Source organism: Capricornis sumatraensis, chromosome 14, assembly GCF_032405125.1.
Source record: "Capricornis sumatraensis isolate serow.1 chromosome 14, serow.2, whole genome shotgun sequence".
Taxonomy (NCBI): Eukaryota; Metazoa; Chordata; class Mammalia; order Artiodactyla; family Bovidae; genus Capricornis; species Capricornis sumatraensis.
This window is the reverse complement of record NC_091082.1, coordinates 80783296-80806976: the sequence shown is the minus strand read 5'-3', so window position 1 is coordinate 80806976 and position 23681 is coordinate 80783296. Positions and strand designations below refer to the sequence as shown.

Here is a 23681-nt window from a genome sequence, read left to right as displayed (position 1 = left end):
ACAAGAATAAAAAAAGAGATTTTAAGAATCTCCACAGTTGAAGGGTAGACCCAAACCAATTCCACCAACGTCACCAAATCTCCCACATGCAGCCTAAATAGTTGTGCTAGAGAGACTCGTCAGTGTCCTGTGTGTTCATCCAGGGCTTCCCTAGTAACTCAGCTGGTAAAGAATCCGCTTGCAATGCAGGAGACCCAGTTTGGTTCCTGGGTCGGGAAGATCCTTCGGTAAAAGGGATAGGCTACCCACTGCAGTATTCATGGACTTCCCTGGTGGCTCAGACCATAAAGAGTCTGCCTGTGATGCGGGAGACCCAGGTTTGAGCCCTGGGTCAGAAAGATCTGCTGCAGAAGGGAATGGCTACCCACTCCAGTGTTCTGGGCTGGAGAATCCCCATAGACAGAGGAGCCTGGTAGGCTACAGTCCATGGGGTCAGGAAGAGTCAGACATGACTGAGCGACTAAGTACACACATGTGTTCATCCACCAGGGGTCAGGTTCATCCACGAAGGTTTAAGGGTAGGCATTTGCGTCGCCTTCACTTTATGTCACATGATAGGGGCTTCAAGAGGATTATTTGGAGACCTTTACAAGTGTCCCTGGAGTTTGGGGATTGGTATTTGACTCATACTTGCAAGTCTAAAGGCAAGAGGCAGGGCTGAAACTGTTTTCACTTGAGAGTGAAGCTGCGTGCATCATTGGATCAAATATATCTACACATAGCAGGCTTCCCAGAGACCTGGGAGGGGTGAAGGGGAACTGGCCTGGGGTCACCTGCTCAGAGATGGTGGATGGACTGGGTCAGGAAGGCTGGACTGACTGGAGCCCTGGAATGAGGAGGGTGCTGAGTGAAGTGAGCTAGAGGAACCATTGCTCATGCCAAGGGAGTCTCTGGGGACCTCTGAGGAACCCATAAAAAGCCCCACAAAATCCACTATCACTTCCTCCAGGTCACTAGAACCCTAAGATAGGGATTTTTTTTTTTTTTGTCTCTTGAAATAATTTCAGACCTATGGAGGAGTTGCAAGAATAGGACAAACGACTTCCCCATCACCCCGTAACTGAATTATTTGAGAGTAATTGCTATTTTAATTGAGGTAGTTGCTGACCTGATATCCCATCATTCCTGAATATGTCAGCATGCATTTCCTACAAGTAAGGACATTCTCCTACATAATCATACAAGTGAGGAATGCAGTTTATTGGTTCCTTACACCTGCTGTAATACATAAGCCGGGTCTGAGGTCAACAGAAATGTATTTTCTCACAGTTCTGAAGACCAAGAGTCTGAAATCAAGCACAGAGGCCTGCTTTTGACCTCTTCTGCTCAGCTAACAAGCTCCAGCACACAGCTAGGCTGCCAGTTCCCTGGCTCTTGCTGTTTCTACAGTGGCTGAGTCCCTGCGTTTCTGGGACAGAGCTAATTGCAAACAGTCTGGCCCATTTATCACCAAGTCTGCACCCTTACTTGTCAGACTCCATGTCCTATATTTTGCTTTAGAAAATATGGTCACCATAGTTCTGTTTCTTTGTGGTCTAAAACTTCCCAGAAGATAAATCTAACTGCTGGCTCCATTCTCCCTACATAAACCAAAACTTAACCCTGAGCAAAAGCACTTAGACTTCTAACCCCTTCACTTTCTGACTGCTTAGTGCATATTAGAACAGTGGCGGTGGTGGTTTTTTCATCTTAGATGTCTTTCATCATTTCATATTCTATTGAAAGTGAAAGTGACAGTCGCTCAGTTATGTCTGACTCTTTGCGACCCCATGGACTACATCGTCCATGGAATTTTCCAGGCCAGAACACTGGAGTGGGTAGCCTTTCGCCTTCTCCAAGGTATCTTCCCAATCCAGGGATTGAACCCAGGTCTCCAGCATTGCAAGCGGATTCTTTACCAGCTGAGTCATTAGGCACTAAACCATGTCTGACTCTTTTGCAACATGGACTGTAGCCCACCAGGCTCCTCTGTCCGTGGGATTCTCCAGGCAAGAATACTAGAGTGGGTTGCCATTTCCTTCTCCAGGGGATCTTCCCCACCCAGGGATCAAACCCATATCTCCAGCTTGGCAGGCAGGTTCTTTACCACTGAACCACCTGGGAAGCCCATATTAAGACAGTAATTTATTTATTTATCCATTTGATGTAACTAGTTTCATATTCCAGTCTATTTTTTTATGAACAATAGTTGACCAAGTGGATCTTGTAGGGTGCAATCAGAAAACAAATTTATTCTTTCCTTCAGACCTGTTCTATGGGTGAGTTCTTCTCTGAACCTGGACACGATCAAGGGTAGATGGCAACACTCTAGAATAATAAAGGATCTTTTGGCTGCTTCCAGTTTTAGGAAAGGCCTCACTTCAGTAATTAATTAAAACATCCACCCGTTTGTAATTTAACTCTAAGCAAAGCTTCTCCCAGGACTTCCCTGGTGGTCCAGGGGTTAAGACTCTGCATTCCCAACACAGGGGGCCTCCGGTTACGGAACTAGACCCCACATGCTGCAACTAAGAGTGTGCAAGCTGCAGCTAAAAATCTCGAGTGCCTCAACTAAGACCCAGCACAGACGAAATACATGAATAATGTTTTATTCTAAAGGGGAAAAAAGCTTCCCTCCTCATCAAGCTTGAACCTGTTGTCTTAGCAAATCTGGGATAGAAGAGAGATGTGTTCAGCCTGTCCTGCTCCCGGCCTCCTCCTATGCACCAGGCTCCCTCTGGCTGCTCCTAGAAAAGCAAAGGGAGAATGCAGGGTACAGAGTTCCTTGGCTGGCCCCCAGCTTACAGCCCCGGTGTCCTCTGGACACTTTGGTCCATGTCGAAATCTCGTGTTCTCTGGACTGGAGGGTGACCACACCTGCCTCGGGCACTGGGTGCTTTTGTGGGTTTTTGGAGGTTCGTGCATGTTCTCTGGAGGTCCCTGCTGGGATATTGAATTCTTCCAGTGAGCTGGACAGCAGTTGCTTGTGCCATTCCCCTCAGACTCTGAGAACACAGTGGGAGTGCAGGCAGACACACTCACCACATACTGCTGTCCTTTCGGGCAGGAACTGGAAATGACTCCAGGGGAGAAGGGATGAGGCCTGGGTCAAGGCCCACAGAGGGGTGAGCAGAGTGTGGGCAGGATTTCAGGCCCCCATAGGGAGAGTGCCCTTTCGTATGACAGTTTGTACTAGCTCTGCAGGGTCCTTGCCCGTAACCAGTGCCTCCCAGGCTGGGTCAGACTCCAGCCCTGAGTGCCCTCCAAACTCCTGTGGACAAGGTCTCCATGAGATGCCCTTGAAGCTCTCTCATAAGGATCAACCCCTTCTAGGAAGCTCAGCGAGACACTGTTCATTTCTTCACCCTAATACCTGTCCTCTCTGACCTCTTCACCTTCGGCCCTTCTTATTCCCTCAGGATGGTTAAGGGTCTACGTGTTGCAAACTTGATTTTGTATTTTAGGGTTTGCGGGGTTGGGGGGAGGGGGGGGTGTTGTTCATATTGCCACATCCTAAATAAGTTGCACAGGTAGCCTGGAACTTTCCTTCAGAAGAGGAGGCCTTTGAAGTTTACTACATTCTCAATCTTTGAACCCCAGCTGAAACTAAACCAGGAAAAGTCAAATTTTAACATCCTCTTACGTTATTATTTATTCCACTTTAACCAGTTCCCCTTAGCTCAAAGATCCTTTCTGAAAAACTGAAGTCTGTGTTTTTTAAAAGGGACTCTGCCCTTTTCAGCTCTCTGAAACTTCGAATGCAAAGGTCTCCTCACACAGCTAAGTGGCATTGTGTGGGGAAGTTGAGTGAGAATAGTGCTTTGAGGAGAAAACAGACTTTAATGAAATGCACCCAGATTCTTTTAGAACAGTGAGAACCTAGGAGGCTTTTTCCTCTTTATTTTATTTTTGATACATCTCTGCTTTCCTTTAGTGAGCCTCCACTGTTTTACAACCCTTTATCTGCAGTTTCAAAATGCAAAACTGGTGGCAGGGCTGCTGCTGCTGCTGCTGCTGCTAAGTCACTTCAGTCGTGTCCGACTCTGTGCGACCCCATAGACGGCAGCCCTCCAGGCTCCGCCATCCCTGGAGAGGGGCAAAGAAAAAGGCTCTGAAAAGCAAGAACTTTTTAAAAATAATTAATTATATAAAATTAATTTAACTTGAACTGAAGTGAGGCTACTTAAAGCCTTTATTTCAGTGTGAACTTTCAAATATCTCAGTGCAGAAATTATGTGTTTCCTTACAGGATGCGTCCCCAGGTCCTACTAGAAGTGTTATACACAGTGTATACAATACTGTATATTGTATATGGGATTCCCTGGTAACTCAGCTGGTAAAGAATCCGCCTGCAATGCAGGAGACCCTGGTTCAATTTAGGATAAGGGATAGGCTTATCCTGAAGGGATAAGAATGGATAGGCTCCCCACTCCAGTATCCTTGAGCTTCCCTTTGTGGCTCAGATGATAAAGAATCTGCTAGCAATGTGGAAGACCTGGGTTCGATTCCTGGGCTAGGAAGGTCCTCTGGTGAAGGGAACGGCTACCCACTCCAGTATTCTGGCCTGGAGAATTCCATGGACTGTATAGTCCATGGGGTTACAAAGAGTCAGACACAACTGAATGACTTTCACTTTCATATTGTATACACCAATAAACATTATTGGAGAAGAAATGGCAACCGACTCCAGTATTCTTGCCTGGGAAATGGTGTGGACAGAGGAACCTGGCAGGCTGAGTCCATGGGGTTTCAAAAGAGTCAGACACAACTTAGTGACTAAACTGCCATCACTGCCGCCACCACCATATACAGTATAAGCTTCGCACCATCTTCTAAATTTCAAAAATAATTCTATAACACATCAGGCCCCAAGGGTTTTGGATAAGTGCTTAGAAGCCTATACTTTTACAGAGGAGAAAATATAACAAACTTTGTTATTATTTTTCCTGCTCTATTGGCTTTTCATTGTAACTAACCCAATTCTCATCTCTAGTTTTTGTACAAGCCATTCCCCCACCACCCTGGCTCTTCCTGAATTTTCTTTCATCAAATCAGAGTTCATAATTTACCATCTGCAGCTGAAGTTTCCTAATTAGCTCAACATCTTTCTTCACCTGAATATTCACTGCAGATTTTGGACATGTGTTTTCCCTGATCGTACTAGTTTGACCCTTAAAGAGATACAACAATTCATAGTTTACTGACAGCCTGTCCAACTGTCACTGTGAGAGACTGCTCCTCCTTCCAAAGACCTTGCCCCTCCATTTCTCCTGCAAGGTCTTAGAACAGGTTCAGTAAGCTTATGTCACCATGGCTTTCCTTCTGCCATAACCACCCTTAAAAACATCCTAGATATGGCTAGTGGATAGAGACCCTCTTTCCCACTGAACCCTTCAGCACAGCCCTCCAAGCCAGAACACCAACTAGAAGAATCTGGGGAGGAGGTGGGCTCCGATCTGCAGATTCTCCCCATATAGAACTTGTGGGAATTAAATCTGAGAACTACTGGGTTAAAGGTTGGCAGATCAATGGCAGGCCAGAAAATCTGAGAGATGAAATATGGTTGTAATAAATGTTAGTGACAGCTGCAGCCTTCTGAAAAACTGACAGTTCCCATAGGTAATTAGGTTACAGTGTACCTCTTGAATAATTTTTCATAATATAGATGAATATCTTTCAGTAGTCAGTTCAATCTTGACTCTTATCTAATAATTCAGTATTCTTCATGTATGTGTGTGGGTTCGTTTCAGGAGTACAGCAAAGTGATTCAGTTCTATATACATATCTATTCTTTTTCAGATTCTTTTCCATTATCAGTTCAGTTCAGTCACTCAGTCATGTCCAACTCTTTGCGACCCCATGAATCGCAGCACGCTAGGCCTCCCTATCCATCACCAACCCCTGGAGTTCACTCAGACTCACATCTATCGAGTCAGTGATGCCATCCAGCCATCTCATCCTCTGTCATCCCCTTCTCCTCCTGCCCCCAATCCCTCCCAGCATCAGTCTTTTCCAATGAGTCAACTCTTCGCATGAGGTGGCCAAAGTAGTGGAGTTTCAGCTTCAGCAACATTCCCACCAAAGAAATCCCAGGGCTGATCTCCTTCAGAATGGACTGGTTGGATCTCCTTGCAGTCCAAGGGACTCTCAAGAGTCTTCTCCAACACCACAGTTCAAAAGCATCAATTCTTCAGCACTCAGCCTTCTTCACAGTCCAACTCTCACATCCATACATGACCACTGGAAAAAACCATAGCCTTGACTAGACGGACCTTAGTCGGCAAAGTAATGCCTCTGCTTTTGAATATGCTCTCTAGGTTGGTCATAACTTTTCTTCCATTATAGGTTACTACAAAATATCCAGTCTAGTTCCTGGTGCTAACACACTAGGTCCTTGTTGGTTATCTATTTTATATATAGTAGTATATCTGTTAATCCCAAATTCCTAATTTATCCCTCCCTTTCTTTCCCTTTTGGTAACCATAAGTTTGTTTTCTTTGTCTGTGGGTCTATTTCTGCTTTGTAAATTAGTTCACTTTTATTATTTTGTTAGATTCCACATATGAGCGATATTATATGAAATTTATCTTTGCCTAGCTTACTTCACTTAATTAATATGATGACCTCTAGGTCTATCCATGTCTCTGCAGGTTGTATTATTTCATTCTTTTTATGACTGAGCAATGTTCCAGTGTATGTGTATACTACATCTTTATCCATTCCTGTCTATGGAATGTAGGGTGTTTCCATGTCTTGGCTGTTGTAAACAGTGCTGCAAAGAACACTGGATATGTGTTTCTTTTCGAATTAGAGCTTTCTCTGGATATATGCTCAGAGAAGGATTGTAGGATCATATGGTAACTCTGTTCTCAGTTTTTAAGGGAACTTCATACGGTTCTCCATAAAGGTTGGACCAACTTACATTCCCACCAGGAGTGTAGAAGGGTTCCCTTTCCTCCACACCCTCTCCAGAATTTATTGTTTCTAAATTTTTTGGTGATGGCCATTCTGACCAGTGTGCAATGATACCTCATTATACTTTTGATATGCATGTCTCTAAAAATTAGCAATGTTGAGCATTTTTCACATGCCTGTTGGTCGTCTGTATGTCAATTCAGTATTTTCCTTCACCTCTTAAACTGTTTTTTGAAACTATATGTCTTTTTGATGAATTTTTCAAAACTCTTCTGCCACATCTGGCTCCTTCCCTATCCCTCTCCTTTTTTCTTCTTTCCCTTTAGGAACAACAACAATAAAATAATAATAATAATAAAATCTGTCTCCCTTTCTCCTTCAAAAGAATTTAGAATCCTTTTTTGTACTTTGAGCATTACCTAAGTCATAATCGAGAATAGAAAGTGGGGACTTCCCTGGTGGTCGAGTGGTTAAGAATCCCCCTGCCAATGCAGGAGACACAGGTTTGATCCTTGGTCCGGGAAGGTCCCACACGCTGCGGAGCAACTAAGCCTCTGCATCCCAACTACTGAGCTGAACTCTCCGGCCCATGCTCTGCTGACAGGCACTGCAAGAGTAGCCCCCACTGGCTGCCACCTAAAGAAAACCCGTGCAGAGCAATGAACATCTAACACAGTGAAACCTAATTAATTAACTCATTTTGTAGAAAAAGACTAGAAAAGGGGATACACTGAGCTCCATTAGTGGGACAAATATCTCTGCTACAAGAATGCAGACTATATGTTCACATGGTCCCTTCCTTCTGCATTTCTGTTGCTACCTGGACAGATACATTAAGAAATGCCACAGTCAATATCTTTATTATCATCTAGAAGAGTATAAGGGCCAAAAGGTAAACCCCACCCCCCACCCGCAAACATTATCGTGGAACCTGTGAATGTGAGCTTATATGAAAAACAGATCTTTGCAGATGTGATTAAGGATCTCAGATGAGGTCATCCCAGACTATCCGGATGAGTCTAAATCCAGGGAAAAGTGGCTTAATAGAATGAGCAAAAGACACACCCAAATTTGTGAAGATGGAGGCAGAGACTGGAGTGTGTACCTACAAGCCGAGGAACAGCAATGGTGAGGAGCAGACGCTGGAACCGTGATGAGACAAGAAAGGGTTCTTCACAGAAGCCTTTGGAGGCAATGTGGCCCTGCTGATACCTTGGTAACCTCCAGAGCTATGAGAGAATAAACTGTTGTCTCGGCCTCCAAGTTTCTGTAAATTTGTTATGGCAGTACTGGGAAACCAACACAAAAAGCCCGGGAGTAACTAGCCCTGTCTGTTTACGGGTACCCTCACCTGCCAGCTTTGCTGTTATTGTTTGGTCACTCAGTCCTGTCCGACTCTTTGGAACCCCGTGACTGCAGCCCAACAGGCTTCCCTGTCCTTCACCACCTCCCAGAGCTTGCTCAAACTCATGTCCATCAAGTCAGTGATGCCATCCAACCATCTCATCCTCTGTCATCCGCTTTTCCTCCTGCCCTCAATCTTTCCCAGCATCAGGGTCTTTTCCAATGAGTCAGTTCTTCCCATCAGGTGGCCAAAGTATTGGAGCTTCAATTTCAGCATCAGTCCTTCCAGTGAATATTCAGAGCTGATTTCCTTTAGGAATGACAGGCTGGATCTCCTTTCAGTCCAAGGGACTCTCAAAAGTCTTCAACACCACAGTTCAAAAGCATCAATTTTTCAGCGCTCAGCCTTCTTTATGGTCCAACTCTCACATCCATACATGACTAATGGAAAAACCAAAGCTTTGACAATATGGACCTTTGTCAGAAAAGTAATGCCTCTGCTTTTTAATAGGCTGTCTAGGTTTGTCATAGCTTTTCTTCCAAGAAGCAAGCGTCTTTTAATTTCATGGCTGCAATCACCATCTGCAATGATTTTGGAGCCCAAGAAAATAACGTCCGTCACTGTTTCCATTGTTTCTCCATCTATTTGCATGAAATGATGGGACCAGATGCCATGCTCATCATTTTTTGAATGTTGAGTTTTAAGCCAGCTTTTTCACTCTCCTCTTTCACCTTCATCAAGAGGATCTTTAATTCCTCTTCACTTTCTGCCAGAAGGGTGGTGTCATCTGCATATCTGAAGTTATTGCTATTTCTCCTGGCAGTTTTAATTCCAGTTTGTGCTTCATCCAGCCTGGCAATATGCATGATGTACTCTGCATAGAAGTTAAATAAGCAGGGTGATGATATACAGCCCTGACGTACTCCTTCCCCAATTTGGAACCGGTCTGTTGTTCCACGTCCAGTTTGAACTGTTGCTTCTTGACCTGCATACACGTTTCTCAGGAGGCAGGTAAGGTGGTCTGGTATTTCTCTTTAAGAATTTTCCACAGTTTGTTGTGATCCACACAGTCAAAGGCTTTAGCGTAGTCAATGAAGCAGAAGTAGATGTTTTTCTGGAATTCTCTTGCTTTTTCTATGACCCAGTGGATGTTGGCAATTTGATCTCTGGTTCCTCTGCCTTTTCTAAAGCCAGCTTGAACATCTGGGAGTTCTCTGTTCATGTACTGTTGAAGCCTAGCTTGGAGAATTTTGAGCATTACTTTGCTAGCATGTGAAATGAGTGCAATTGTGTGGTAATTTGAACATTCTTTGGCACTGTCTTTCTTTGGGACTGGAATGAAAACTGACCTTTTCCAGTCCAGTGGCCACTGCTGAGTTTTCCAAATTTGCTGGCATATTAAGTGCAGCACTTTCACAGCAGCTGTCAGCTTAAAAGTGCAAATACTTCTGCTTTTCATAAATTCTGCCTATTTGTGGGCTTAACTGTCAAGTAGAGAGAATCTTCACCCACTCCAGGAAAGGTTGGATTTGACACGTGGCTCCTAAGAAACACTCATATAAAGAACAATGACTTCTATAGAGCAAATATGCCATATGTGTGTGAGCCACTAGAATCAAATTTGAATTCTGACTTGAATTCTAGTTCTCCAACTCTGCAACTGTAGGCAATGACTTAGCCTTGAGACTTTAAATTATACATAAGAGCTAGATAAACTTTAGCTCTTATTTAGCTCCAATTTCAATGCTCATTTGCTTTGTCTCCTCCCTGTGGCTGCCTATTTTGTCTGTTTACTTAGCCCTTTCCATGACTGTAAATGTTTACTCAAGTCCCAGTCTTATATAAAGTTTTAGTTCAAAGTCCACAGCAGCTAATTAGAATCCTAGAGTTGCTTGTTTCAGTTCCTTGAGAGAGACATGATGTGTGTTCAAGCCATTGTGCACAGTAACCACCACTGGCCTGATCTTCTGTGGATGGAAATGCAAATCCTTTTCGAAGGGGATCCGTGTAGGAAAGCAGTGGTGAGCATTTCTAGTATACTACCACTGTTTAAATCTCATATATTCAGATCTCTTTATCTCTTCCTTTAGAGTATATGCCTTTGAGTTCATGCTTTAAAAGTATCTCATCTTGAGATTATATATTCACCCATACTGTATTCTTTTAGTTTCCACAAAGTACTGCCTAATATAATTTGAATCTGTTTATTAGAATGGCATTTTTCTTTTCTTTAAGTAGCTAGCTATTCATTCTCACATGGTTTTTTGAATAGCTTACACTTTTCTCACCAATTTAAAATACTACTAATAATGGCATTTCTAAGTGTTCTCTATGTGTCAGCTTGTGCTAAATCTAATACATGGATTACTTCAGCTTAGTAATGTTATCATCCACATATTATAGCTAAGAAATGGTATGCTTGGGATTTCACACCCCAGTCATCTCACTCTAGAGCTCATACTTTTAGCCATTATGCTATTCTTGTAAGCAAGTTGGATCTATTTTTGGCTTAAACAATAAGGAAAATTATTGACGTGACTGGAAGTCCAGATGCAGGGCAGGCTTCACAGTTGACTTGGCTCAAGTTCAGTGTCCCTGTGACTCTCTTGGCTCTGTTCTCTTCCACGTGCAGCTTCACCCTCAGGCTGATCATGAGATAGCTGAAGCAATTTCAGCCACACACAAAAACATCCAGCGAAGAGAAACAGGATTTCTACTTTAAGAAACTCTCCAACACATGTAAGAATTAAAGATTTTAAAATTTAAAAAAAAAAAAAATTTTAGCAGAGTAGAGCTGAAAAAAAAAAAAAAAAAGAAACTCTCCTAAAAGGACAAAGAACTTTCCCAGACACTCCAACAAAATTCCCCTCAAGCCTCACTGGCCCCAAATGGGGCCTATGTCCACTCCTGTATCAACTGTGGGCAGGGAGGATGGTATTAAATAAATCATATGAGCCACCCCTAGATTTAGAGATAGTATCGGCTTCCCTTTGGCACATGGGCTACATAAAAGCGACAGGGACTCTCAACAGAGAAGTGCAGCTCTCTGACACAGAAAACCTAAAATAATAGTGGATGTAACAAGTTTAAAAGGTAGATCAAGTCTGGAGGTAAGCAATATAGGGCTAGGATGGCAGCTCATGGTCAACCAGGTTCCTTCCTTTTCTCTAAATGCTCTGCCATTCTCAACATGAGGCTTCTACTTCATGATCCATGATAGTTCTGGAGTCACAGCCAACAGTCACAACCTCCTTCTCGAGGAATCAAGAAGGAGGAAGGATTGAGAGGGGAGAGACTGATTTCTTCCTTTAAGGATGTATCCCAGAAATCACATGACATGCTTCTGTGTACAAATTATTGGACAGCACTGAGTCATTTGGCAACAGCTGGCTGAGAGAAGCTGAGAAATGTGGACTTGGTTCCAGATAACTGTGAGCCCAGCTATAAATCTTGGATTCTACCACTAAGGAAGAGGGGCAGAAGATATATGGAGACAATACTACAGTTTCTGCAACAGGTAGAAACATAAATTCATCTGGGGTTCTGACACAGAGGAAGAAAAGGAAACTAAACTCTGGTTTGGCAACAACCTATCTTGAAGCTCTGCTTGGGTCTTGCTTTGGTTCAGCCTTAGACTAGTCAGTAACCCAGTGGTATCAGAAACTGCACATCCTGTATCACACACCCATTCCTAGAACTTGACTGCACAGTTATCTCAGCCCAAAGCTCATGACTGAGGACTGAGGATGGAGTGGTTCCCTACAGAGATTTGTTTGTATTTTTGCATTTTTAAGGGTTTGTTATACATTAAAGGTTGAGGATATTAAGCTTTTGTCTGCCTAATATGTTGAAAATGATTTTCTAGTTTATCATTTTACCCTTTACCTTTATAGTGAAATTATTATTGTTATCATTTTGACACACAGAAATTTTATATTTTCTATAATCAAATATTCTTGGCCTTAACATTTTTTAACTTTTATGCTAGAATGATTTTTCATAAATAAGAATCTGATAAGTATTTGCCTCTATTATCCTCTTTCTATGATTAAATTTTTAATCAGTCAGGATATGCATTCTGCTGTACATGTAACACAACTCGATTTACAATGACTTAACACTAAATGTGAGTCTGAGTGAACTCCAGGAGTTGGTGATGGACAGGGAGGCCTGGCGAGCTGCAATTCATGGGGTCGCAAAGAGTCGGACACAACTGAGCGACTGAACTGAACTGAACTGAAGGTTTCCTTTCTCTTGGGCAATAAGTAGTCCAGAACTGTTTTTTTGGATGTACTAGATCTTCAAAACTCTAAGCTCATTCCACATTTTTGTACTATAATCCTTAATTACATAATTAATATACAGCATTTCCTCAAGTTCATAAAGGACTACTGTAATTCTAGGCATCAAATCTGTAGTCTACTTAGAAAGGAGAAAGGGCAAAACATAAAAGCTGCATGCCACTTGAATCTATCTATTTTATCAGGTAATCGATACCTTTCCTGGAGACCCATCTGCTCGATTTCTCACCGGCCAGGTCTAGATCACATGACTACCCAAAAGCGCAAGGGAATCTTGAGGAAGTAAATATTTTTATCTCAACACATTGCTATCCTGAATAAAATTAGATTCTTTTATTAAAGAAAGGGAAATGGACATGGCAACATCATTTGCCATAATTTTCCAGGTATCATTTTTTGATATATGATAAGAAACAAGGAGTTGACAATCTTTTTTCCAGTTAGTTAACCAACTTTCTCAACATCTTTATTGATTTGGAATGCAACTTTATTATTTTTAAAAACACACAGAGTTTCCAATTCCAATAATAACAGTGGTGGTAGTTTAGTCTCTAAGTCGTGTCTGACTCTTGCAACCCCGTGATCTGTAGACTGCCAGGTTTCTCTGTCCATAGGATTTTCCAGGCAGATCCTGAAGTGGGTTGCCATTTCCTTCTCCAGCAAGAATACTGGAGTGGGTTGCCATTTCCTTCTCCAAGGCATCTTCCTGACCCAGGAATCGAACCCAGGTCTCCTGCACTGCAGGGAAATTCTCTAACTATAATAGCAGGGCCATACCTAATAGACCAACCTTCCCCAGATAGCAAACTTGGAAAAAATATAGAAAACAACCATTGAGAGCACTGAAGAGAAGGAGAAAAAGACAGAAACTGGAGAGCTGTTGGTACTTGAAAGAGGGAAATGACACTGGGTGATGGTCCCAATTTTGTGGCTTATGCTCAAGAGAAGGTCCCAATCGGTGCCATTTTTAGGCCAGAAATCTGCCATCTTACTACCTTGTAGAAGCAAAAGGAACAGTTTGGGGTTTCTGTAGCAGGTGGAAAGTAAAGGAAGACATCCCAGAAAGAAAAGAGCCACAGTAGAAGAGCCAAGTCCCGTATATAAACTTTTCTCGAATCTCTGCTCATCCCCTGAAATACTCACAGGGCAGTGTAGACATCAAGAAGCTCAGTTGAGATTCAAGTAATTAAACAGGGATTTCACTTGGCACCTACTGCAAGAGACCAGAGTGTCAGCCAAGTGAGTGTTAGTGACTCAGTCGTATCCAACTCTTTGCGACCCCATGGACTGTAGCCCACCAGGTTCCTCTGTCCATGGAATTCTCCAGACAAGAATATTGAACTGGGTAGCCATTCCCTTCTCCAGGGACTCTTCCCGACCCAGGGATCAAGCCCACATTGCAGACAGATTCTTCACCATCTGTGCCACCAGGGAAGCCAAATTAACCACCCACCATAAAAATAAAAATCATACTCCTTGGAAGAATATGACAGAATCCCAAGGTTCTAACAATATCAAGGATACAATGAAAAGTCACTGCACATACAAGAATACAATATGTGACCCATATTCAAGAGGAAAGGCAATCAATGGAGATCAATACTAAAATGACTCAGATTTTAGAATTAGCAGACAAGGATTTTAAAGTAGCTGTTATAACAATGGGCTTCCCTGATGGCTCAGTTGCTAAAGAATCCATCTGTAATACGGGAGACCCTGGGTTGATTCCTGGGTCGGGAAGATCCACTGGAGAAGGGTAGGCTATCCACTCCAGTATTCTTGGGCTTCCCTTGTAGTTCAGCTGGTAAAGAATCTGCCTGCAATGCAGGAGACCTGGGTTCGATCTCTGGGTTGGGAAGATCCCCTGGAGAAGGGAAAGGCTACACACTCCAGTATTCTGGCCTAGACATTACATGGATTGCATAGTCCATGAAGTCGCAAAGAGTTGGACATGACTGAACAACTTTCACTTTCACTTTTCATTATAACAATGCTCAAGGGTCTCAGGACACCTCTACTCTCTCCTCTTAGAAAAGGTATGATGAGTAAGTTATGCTATCGGGCATACAGACTAAAAACCAATCACAGGAAACTAACCAATCTGATCACATGGGCCACAGCCTTGTCTAACTCAATGAAACTATGAGCCATGCCATGTAGGGCCACCCAAGATAGACGGGTCATGGTGGAGAGGTCTGACAGAATGTGGTCCACTGGAGAAGGGAATGGCATACCACTTCAGTATTCTTGCCTTGAGAACCCCATGAACAGTATGAAAAGGCAAAAAGATAGGACACTGAAAGATGGACTCCCCAGGTCAGCAGGTGCCCAATATGCTACTGGAGATCAGTGGAGAAATAACTCCAGAAAGAATGAGGAGATGGAACCAAAGCAAAAACAACACCTGTAGATGGGACTGGTGATAGAAGCAAGGTCTGATGCTGTAAAGAGCAATATTGCATAGGAACCTGGAATGTCAGGTCCATGAATCAAGGCAAATTGGAAGTGGTCAAACAGGAGATGGCAAGAGTGAACGTCGACATTCTAGGAATCAGTGAACTGAAATGGACTGGGATGGGTGAATTTAACTCAGATGACCATTATATCTACTACTGCGGGCAGGAATCTCTCAGAAGAAATGGAGTAGCCATCATAGTAAACAAAGGAGTCCAAAATGCAGTACATGGATGCAATCTCAGAAATGACAGCATGATTTCTGTTCATTTCCAAGGCAAACCATTCAATATCACAGTAATCCAAGTCTATGACCCGACCAGCAATGCTGAAGAAGCTGAAGTTGAACAGTTCTATGAAGACCTACAAGAACTTCTAGAATTAACACCCTGAAAAGATATCCTTTTCCTTATAGGGGACTGGAATGCAAAAGTAGGAAGTCAAGAAACATGTGGAATAACAGGCAAATTTGGCCTTGGAGTACAGAATGAAGCAGGACAAAGGCTACTAGAGTTTTGCCAAGGGGGGTGTGTTCAAAGGAAACACTCTGTTCCAACAATACAAGAGAAGACTCTACACATGGACATCACCAGAAGGTCAACACCGAAATCAGATTGATTATATTCTTTGCAGCCAAAGGTGGAGAAGCTCTATACAGTTAGCAAAAACAAGACTGGGAGCTGACTGTGGCTCAGATCATGAACTCATTATTGCCAAATTCAGACTTAAATTGAAGAAAGCCAATTAGAAAACCACTAGACCATTCAGGTAGACCTAAATCAAATCCCTTACTATTATACAGTGGAAGTCACAAATAGATTTAAGGGACTAGATCTGATAGACAGAGTGCCTGAAGAGCTATGGAATGAGGTTCGTGACATTGTACAGGAGACAGGGATCAAGACCATCCCCATGGAAAAGAAATGCAAACAAGCAAAATGGCTGTCTGAGGAGGCCGTACAAATAGCTGTGAAAAGAAGATAAATGAAAAGCAAAAGAGAAAAGGAAAGATATACCCATTTGAATTCAGAGTTCCAAAGAATAGCAAGCAGAGATAAGAAAGCATCCTCAGTGATCAATGCAAAGAAATAGAGGAAAACAATGGAATGGGAAAGACTAGAGATCTCTTCAAGAAAATTAGAGATACCAAGGGAATATTTCATGCAAAGATGGGTTCAATAAAGGACAGAAATGGTATGGACCTAACAGAAGCAGAAGATATTAAGAAGAGGTGGCAAGAATACACAGAAGAAGTATACCAAAAAGATGTTCATGACCAAGATAATCACAATGGTGTGATCACTCATCTAGAGCCAGACATGCTGGAATGTGAAGTCAAGTGGGCCTTAGGAAGCATCACTACAAACAAAGCTAGTGGAGGTGATAGAATTCCAGTTGAGCTAGTTCAAATCTTAAAAGATGATACTGTGAAAGTGCTGCACTCAATATGCCAGCAAATTTGGAAAACTCAGCAGTGGCCACAGGACTGGAAAAGGTCAGTTTTCATTCCAATCCCAAAGAAAGGCAATGCCAAAGAATGCTCAAACTACTGCACAATTGCACTCATTTCACACGCTAGAAAGTAATGCTCAAAATTCTCCAAGCCAGTCTTCAATAGTACATGAACCAGGAAATTCCAGATGTTCAAGCTGGTTTTAGGAAAGTCAGAGGAACCAGAGATCAAACTGCCAACATTCATTGGATCATTGAAAAAGCGAGACAGTTCCAGAAAAACATCTATTTCTCCTTTATTGACCATGCCAAAGCCTTTGACTGTGTGGATCACAACAAACTGTGAAAAATTCTTAAAGAGATGGGAATACCAGACCATCTGACCTTTCTCCTGAGAAATCTGTATGCAGGTCAAGAAGCAGCAGTTAGAACTGGACATGGAACAACAGACTGGTTCCAAATAGGAAAAGGAGTACTTCAAGGCTGTATATTGTCACTCTGCTTATTTAACTTATATGCAGAGTACATCATGAGAAATGCTGGACGGGATGAAGCACAAACTGGAATCAAGACTGCTGGGAGAAATATCAATAACCTCAGATATGCAGATGATACCACACTTACGGCAGAAATCAAAGAACTAAAGAGCCTCTTGATGAAAGTGAAAGAGGAGTGAAAAAGTTGGCTTAAAGTTCAACATTCAGAAAACTAAGATCATGGCATCCAGTCCCATCACTTCATGGCAAATAGATGGGGAAACAATGGAAACAGTGACCAACTTTATTTTGGGGGGCTCCAAAATCACTGCAGATGGTGATTGCATCCATGAAATTAAAAGACACTTACTCCTTGGAAGGAAAGTTATGACCAACCTAGACAGCATATTAAAAAGCAGAGACATTATTTTGTCAACAAAGGTCCGTCTAGTCAAAGCTATGGTTTTCTCAGTAGTCATGTATGGATGTGAGAATTGGACTATAAAGAAAGCTGAGTGCCAAAGAATTGGTGCTTTTGAACTGTGGTGTTGGAGAAGACTCTTGAGAGTTCCCTGGACTGAAAGGAGATCCAACCAGTCCATCCTAAAAGAAATCAGTCCTGAATCTTCATTGGAAGAACTGATGCTGAAGCTGAAACTCCAATACTTTGGCCACCTGATGTGAAGAACTGACTGCTTGGAAAAGACCCTGATGCTGGGAAAGACTGAAGGTGGGAGGAGAGGGGATGACAGAGGATTAGATGGTTGGATGGCATCACCGACTCAATGGATATGGGATTGGGTGGACTCCAGGAGTTGGGGATGGACAGGGAGGCCTGGCATGCTGCAGTCTATGGTGTCGCAAAGAGTTAGACATGGCTGTACAACTGAACTGAACTGATTGGGCATATGCCCACATATCCTCCAAAATACTGAGAACTAACTAAGAATTAACCAGGCTGATGAAAGTAAGAAAAGTAATTTGGAGTATAAAATAAAGACAGGAGTTTTCATTCCCCTTGCATAGCAAGACCAGTGACAGGTCTCTGTGCTGGTAGACAGCTCTTGCCAAACACTTGCTTTCCAGTGCTCTTGGGTCAAAGGTTGAAGAGTTACCAGGTGTGAAATTGCATGGCTCTTTTGCAATCCTATTTATTTACCACCTTTACTAAAAATCTAACTAATCCCTCTTCATTGAAAGTTTTCCTGCAGCCCACTCTACTCCATATCCCAATCCATCAAGGGGAGTTTCTTTGATACCATCATGTTTCTTTCTGAAATTCAGCACAGCAGGATAATCTCTTTGGGGAGTAGAGAGAAACTAAGGGTAGAAGCACTTCATGGAGGTTACAAAGCCTGCTACAGATAAAGCACAGATCAGCTTTGTCGGAGCTGCAATGGATGACCATGTTAACCCACTTTTGTATCATTCAGGGAAAATAGCTTGTCCACTTGCTGCTGCCTATTCTGCAAGCAAGTTTGCTCTGGATGGGTTCTTCTCCTCTCTCAGGACGGAATATGAGGCGACCAAGGTCAACGTGTCAATCACCCTCTGTATTCTTGGCCTCATCGACACAGGTAAGGTCAAGAAATTGGAATAAATGGCCTACAGATGGACTGTCTGTCTTACTATGGTGGGTAAAGAGGGTGCTGAACTCCCTGGCGTCATCGTGTGTCAAGCATTGAAAACCAATGACAGCACTGCTACTGCTGCTGCTGAGTCGCGTCAGTCGTGTCCGACTCTGTGCGACCCCATAGGTGGCAGCCCACCAGGCTCCTCTGTCCCTGGATTCTCCAGGCAAGAACACTGCTGCTGCTGCTGAGTCGCGTCAGTCGTGTCTGACTCTGTGCGACCCCATAGGTGGCAGCCCATCAGGCTCCTCTATCCCTGGATTCTCCAGGCAAGAACATTAGTCCCCCTTTAATGAAGTGTTCTGTCGCCTGTTGAGCCTCTGACTGCTCTTTGACCCTTCTCTCCATTCTGACTGCCAACTGTGCTGAGTAACACCACATTCCTCACCTGACCCTATTCTGAACACCTTATGTCCCTCATGAAAACTCAACAGCCATTACTTTCCTATGTGAGATTATTAAATATGAGTTTGTTTTCCTTAATCGCAGAGAAGGCAGTGGCACCCCACTCCAGTACTCTTGCCTGGAAAATCCCATGGGCAGAGGAGCCTGGTAGGCTGCAGTCCATGGGGTCGCGAAGAGTCAGACACGACTGAGTGACTTCACTTTTCCTTAATAACATATCAGTAATAAGTCACAGATGTCACAAATCCTTTGATTCATCGTGCTGAGATGGACACAGCATCATTTGGGGGGGGGTATTCTTGTCGAAAACACATAATCTCATTCTAATTATGAGAACAACGGAGAAAAAACCCAAATTGAAGGGGTTTATACAGATCCTGGTGGCTTCCCTGGTGGCTCAGACAGTAAAGTGTCTGCCTGCAATGCAGGAGACCCGGCTTCTATCCCTGGGTCAGGAAGATCCCCTGGAGAAGGAAATGGCAACCCACTCAAGTATCCTTGCCTGGAAAATTCCAAGGACGGAGGAGCCTGGGGGATTACAGTCCACAGGGTCGCAAAGAGTCGGACATGACTGAGCGACTTCACTTTCTTTCACACAGATCCACTAAACAGAACTCTTCAAAAGTGTCAAGGCTGTGAGAGACAAGGAAAGAGTAAAGAACTGTCAGAGGTCAGAGAGGAAACAAGAAAAAATTACTACTAAGTGTACTCCTAGATAAGATCCTGGAACATATAAAGGACATTAGTGAAAAAATTAAGTCTGCAGTTTAGTTAGTAATACTGTTCCAATTCTATCGTATCGATCGTTGATAGTTGTATAATGGTTATGTATGATGTTTTGATTGAAAGATGTAAGGGAAGACTTTGCACAATTTTTAAAACTTTTCTGTAAGTCCAAATGCAAGTTTATCTAAAATATGTGAGAGGTCTGATTTTAAAAACTTTATTGAAGGGACTTCCCTGGCAGTCCGGTGGTTAAGACTCCACACTTTCACTGCAGGGGGCATGGGTTCGATCCCTGATCAGGGAACTAAGATCCTGCACTCTGCACAGCCAAATAAATTTGTTTAAAAAACTTTGAAGACACTGAGTAGTAGTCACAGAACAAAAGAGAGAGAAAGACAAAGACACACAGTGAAACAAGAAGGGGTGGAGAAACAGAGAGAAACTGGGCAAGAAAGACACAAATCCTAGGGGGAGAGAGCAGGTAACAATAGTTTCCCTCCAAATGAAAGTGGTTGGTGTTGCCAAGGGAGCAAAGACCTGGATTCCCGTCTGTCTCTTCCTTTTACAAGTCAGTCCTCATTATCACACCTCACTCTGGTTTTGCTCATTGACTCTTCCCATCATATGACTTCTATACTCATTCTACTCCCCAATATTACTCCTTCACTCCAACCAAAACACCCAAGAGAGGAGTCTGATTCATTCAAATCACTCAACTAGTAACCTCCAGTTGCCCCCACAAATTTCCATCCAGGAAGACAAGGTCCATATGAACACCAAGATTCTCTTTGCCCAATAGGCCCTCAACATACCCAGTCTTCTCCATGTATTCCCGACAGGGCCCGAGCAACCCCTGGCCAGCAGCCCCTAAAAGCTAAGCTGCTGGTGTCTGCAGGCCTTCCATCACATAGACTCTACTCGTCTTGGATAACCACAGTCTTCTCTTCTCACTCTACAGACACAGCCATGAAGGCAGTTGCTGGGATATACAATGCAGAAGCATCTCCAAAGGAAGAATGTGCCCTGGAGATTATCAAAGGGGGAGCTCTGCGCCAAGATGAAGTTTATTATGACAATTCAATCTTGACTTCTCTCCTGCTGAAAAATCCAGGAAGGAAGATCATGGAATTTCTCTCCTTGAAGAACTATAATATGGAAAGATTTATAAACAACTAGGCACTTCCTGAGGGCTGGGCCTCATAAAGGGAGCTTGGAACAAGCCAGCCTGGTATTTATCCGAGCTCCATCATGAAGGTATCTCCCCAGAGAGATAAGTGAGTGCCCCCAGGGGACTGCAAGTCGCACAGCACATCCCACAATTTAAAGGAATCCCTCTAACACTTGTGGAAAGGTGATCATAATGAATGCCACGAACCAGCCACTGCGAAATTGACAGTAACCATAGATATAATCACAAGAGAGTCACATCAAGTTTACCTCAAAGGTAATCAGGCTATATTTAATCAATATTAATTCTAAAGGTCACATAAACTTTGTAAATTCACACCGCATTGGCTTTAACTTCAGTTCATTCAGCATGATTCCATTAAAAGCTATAACCTATACATGTGAGACTTTTAGTGTACATTTCTTATTTTGTGATATGAACCTCTTATCTGCTTTTGAGTTGAAGAAATCATCCTACTTCATTTAGTGAACACAGCATCTTCACCATTTTGTATATTCCAGGTGCTCTTTATATTCTCTCTTACTGTTCTTCTGGAAAGGAGACCATCTGAACATGAATAAACAGAGCAAACGCAGAGAAGTGGAGGTTCCTGTGGTTCCGTGAAGCCACAGAATCTACACCTGTTCAGTGTACTTACAGTGCATCAAGCATCTATAATTTACGTGTGAATACTCAATATTAGAAGTTTGTTGAAGAGAGGTTGGAGTTCAAATCATGTCACTCATACAGTCATTCAACAAATCTCTATTCAACACTTGCCAGGTGTCACTTGACTACAACCAAAGAGGGTACGAAACTCTAACAACTCCACAAAGCCCCATATTGGCAGGTCCTCCAACAGGGCAGAGTGGAAAACTGGATAATTCTAGTAGAGAAAAGTGTGGGCAAGGCTATAGGGAAGTCACAGAGGTAATGTAGCATCTCCAGGTTAGTTTCAGTTATTTCCAACCCCAGGCCCACCATTGGGACAAGAGGAAAGAACTGTTACAAAAGCCCAGAGGGTAAGAAATGTTTGCAGAGTGCCACAGGACAGGACCTAGGATACTCAGGATGCCACCAGCCCACCAAGGACCACAAAGGAAAGATCTGGAGAAATAAATACACCTTCCCTCTGATTCTCTGCTGGTATTTTCAATTAAGTGAACAGAGGGGCAAAGAGCAGATTGATATAAACCATACAAGTCAGCATACCCAGGCACACAGCAAGGTGGGGAAGGATGGAGAGTGTTTTGGAGGGATAGATGGAATATACCCAGCACAAACTCAGCACTCCCGAATGTAGGGTTTCCATGGGAAGTGATGTTGGGCCACAACACATGAGCCTGAACATGTAGAGTAAATTTCCTTTTCTGGCCTCTTAATCTAAACTGCTGGGCAGCAGGACAAATTGCAGTCCACCGAGCTGCCAGCCACATGGACCAGGAGCTGGATCTGGAATGTGAAGATGGCTGAACTTTTCTTAGAGAAAAGACCTCCTTAAATTATGCCCAGGGAAAGGAAGCAGGGGAAATCTGACTGAGACTTAGAATTTGCTTGAGTAGAGGTTATATGTCTTACTATGTGAGGCTTCCCCCAGAATTCAAAAGGGATGATATCAGAAATTAGGTCTGGACTTTCCCTGTACTCCAGTGGCGAAGAATCCACCTGCCAGTGAGGGGACACAGGTTCAATCCCCGGTCTGGGAAGAGTCTACATGCTCTGGGGCGACTCAGCCCAAGCACTGCAACTACTGAGCCCACACTCTAGAGCCTGAGGGCTACATCTACTGAAGGCTGTGTGCCTCGAGCCTGTGCTTCACAAGAGAAGCCACCACAATGAGAAGCCCACGCAACACAATTAGAGAGGAGACCCCACTCGCTGAAACTGGAAACATCAAAGATCCAGCACAGCCAAAAATAAATAAACTTTAAAAAGAGAGAGAGGGAGATTAGGTCTGAGATCTGAAGCCACTGACACCCTCATCATTTGCTGTCTTCACTAGCTTGGACATTACAATTTCCTCATCTTCAGCAGCATGACTTTACCACTCCAAGCAACTTCTGTCCAGGAAGATAAACGGTACAAGCCAATTTAAAAATGCTCAGTTTTTCAACAGACAGCATCAAAAGGCTATTACTCTTCAAGACTCTTTGGAATCCTCATGTCAGAACTCTGTCCTCATGGTGCTCACCGATAGGAAATGCTTGCATCATGACCTTTCTCCAGTTCTAATCAAACCACCTCACTGAGAGCCCACATTAAACCAGACTCCAATACTTCATAAACACCCCATTTTGCCCTCCCATTGTGAAAGGCTGCAAGTCTCCATCAAGGTAGTACCTCCTTTCACCTGAGTAAGCAATAAACTCAGTTCTTTTTCTCACCAACCAGTGGCTATATTGTTTCAGGGAGCCTTTCCCAAGGGACCCTCTCAAGAACCCTCACTCTGCTCCTCAGCTGGCTCTCCTGCCCCTTGAATTTCTGGCCTCTCTCTCCAGAGCCAAGGGCCACGCAGATGACACCACTCTTATGGCAGAAAGCAAAAAGGAATTAAAGAGCCTCTTGATGAAGGTGAAAGGGGAGAGTGAAAAAGCTGGCTTAAAACTCAACATTCAAAAAACAAAGATCATGCCATCTGGTCCCATCACTTCATGCAAATAGACGGGGAAACAATGGAAACAGTGATAGAAAAGACTTTATTTTCTTGGAGTCCAAAATCACTGTGAATGGTGACTGCAGCCATGAAATTCAAAGACGCTGCTCCTTGGAAGAAAAGCAACAACAAACATAAACAGCATATTGAGAAGCAGAGACATTACTTGGCCGACA

The 23681-nt window shown here is 43.2% G+C and overlaps 1 protein-coding gene across 1 annotated transcript in view; it reads left to right on the top strand.

Annotated features, from left to right (window-relative positions):
• HSD11B1 (hydroxysteroid 11-beta dehydrogenase 1) overlaps window positions 1-21231 on the top strand; it is a 63676-nt gene extending 42445 nt beyond the window's left edge. The window contains exons 6-7 of the mRNA XM_068986307.1: window positions 18356-18499; window positions 20643-21231. Of these exons, the coding sequence (XP_068842408.1) occupies window positions 18356-18499; window positions 20643-20860 (362 nt within the window). The 3' untranslated portion in view covers window positions 20861-21231. The remainder of the gene's footprint in view (window positions 1-18355; window positions 18500-20642) is intronic.
• The last annotated feature ends 2450 nt before the right edge of the window (window positions 21232-23681 follow it).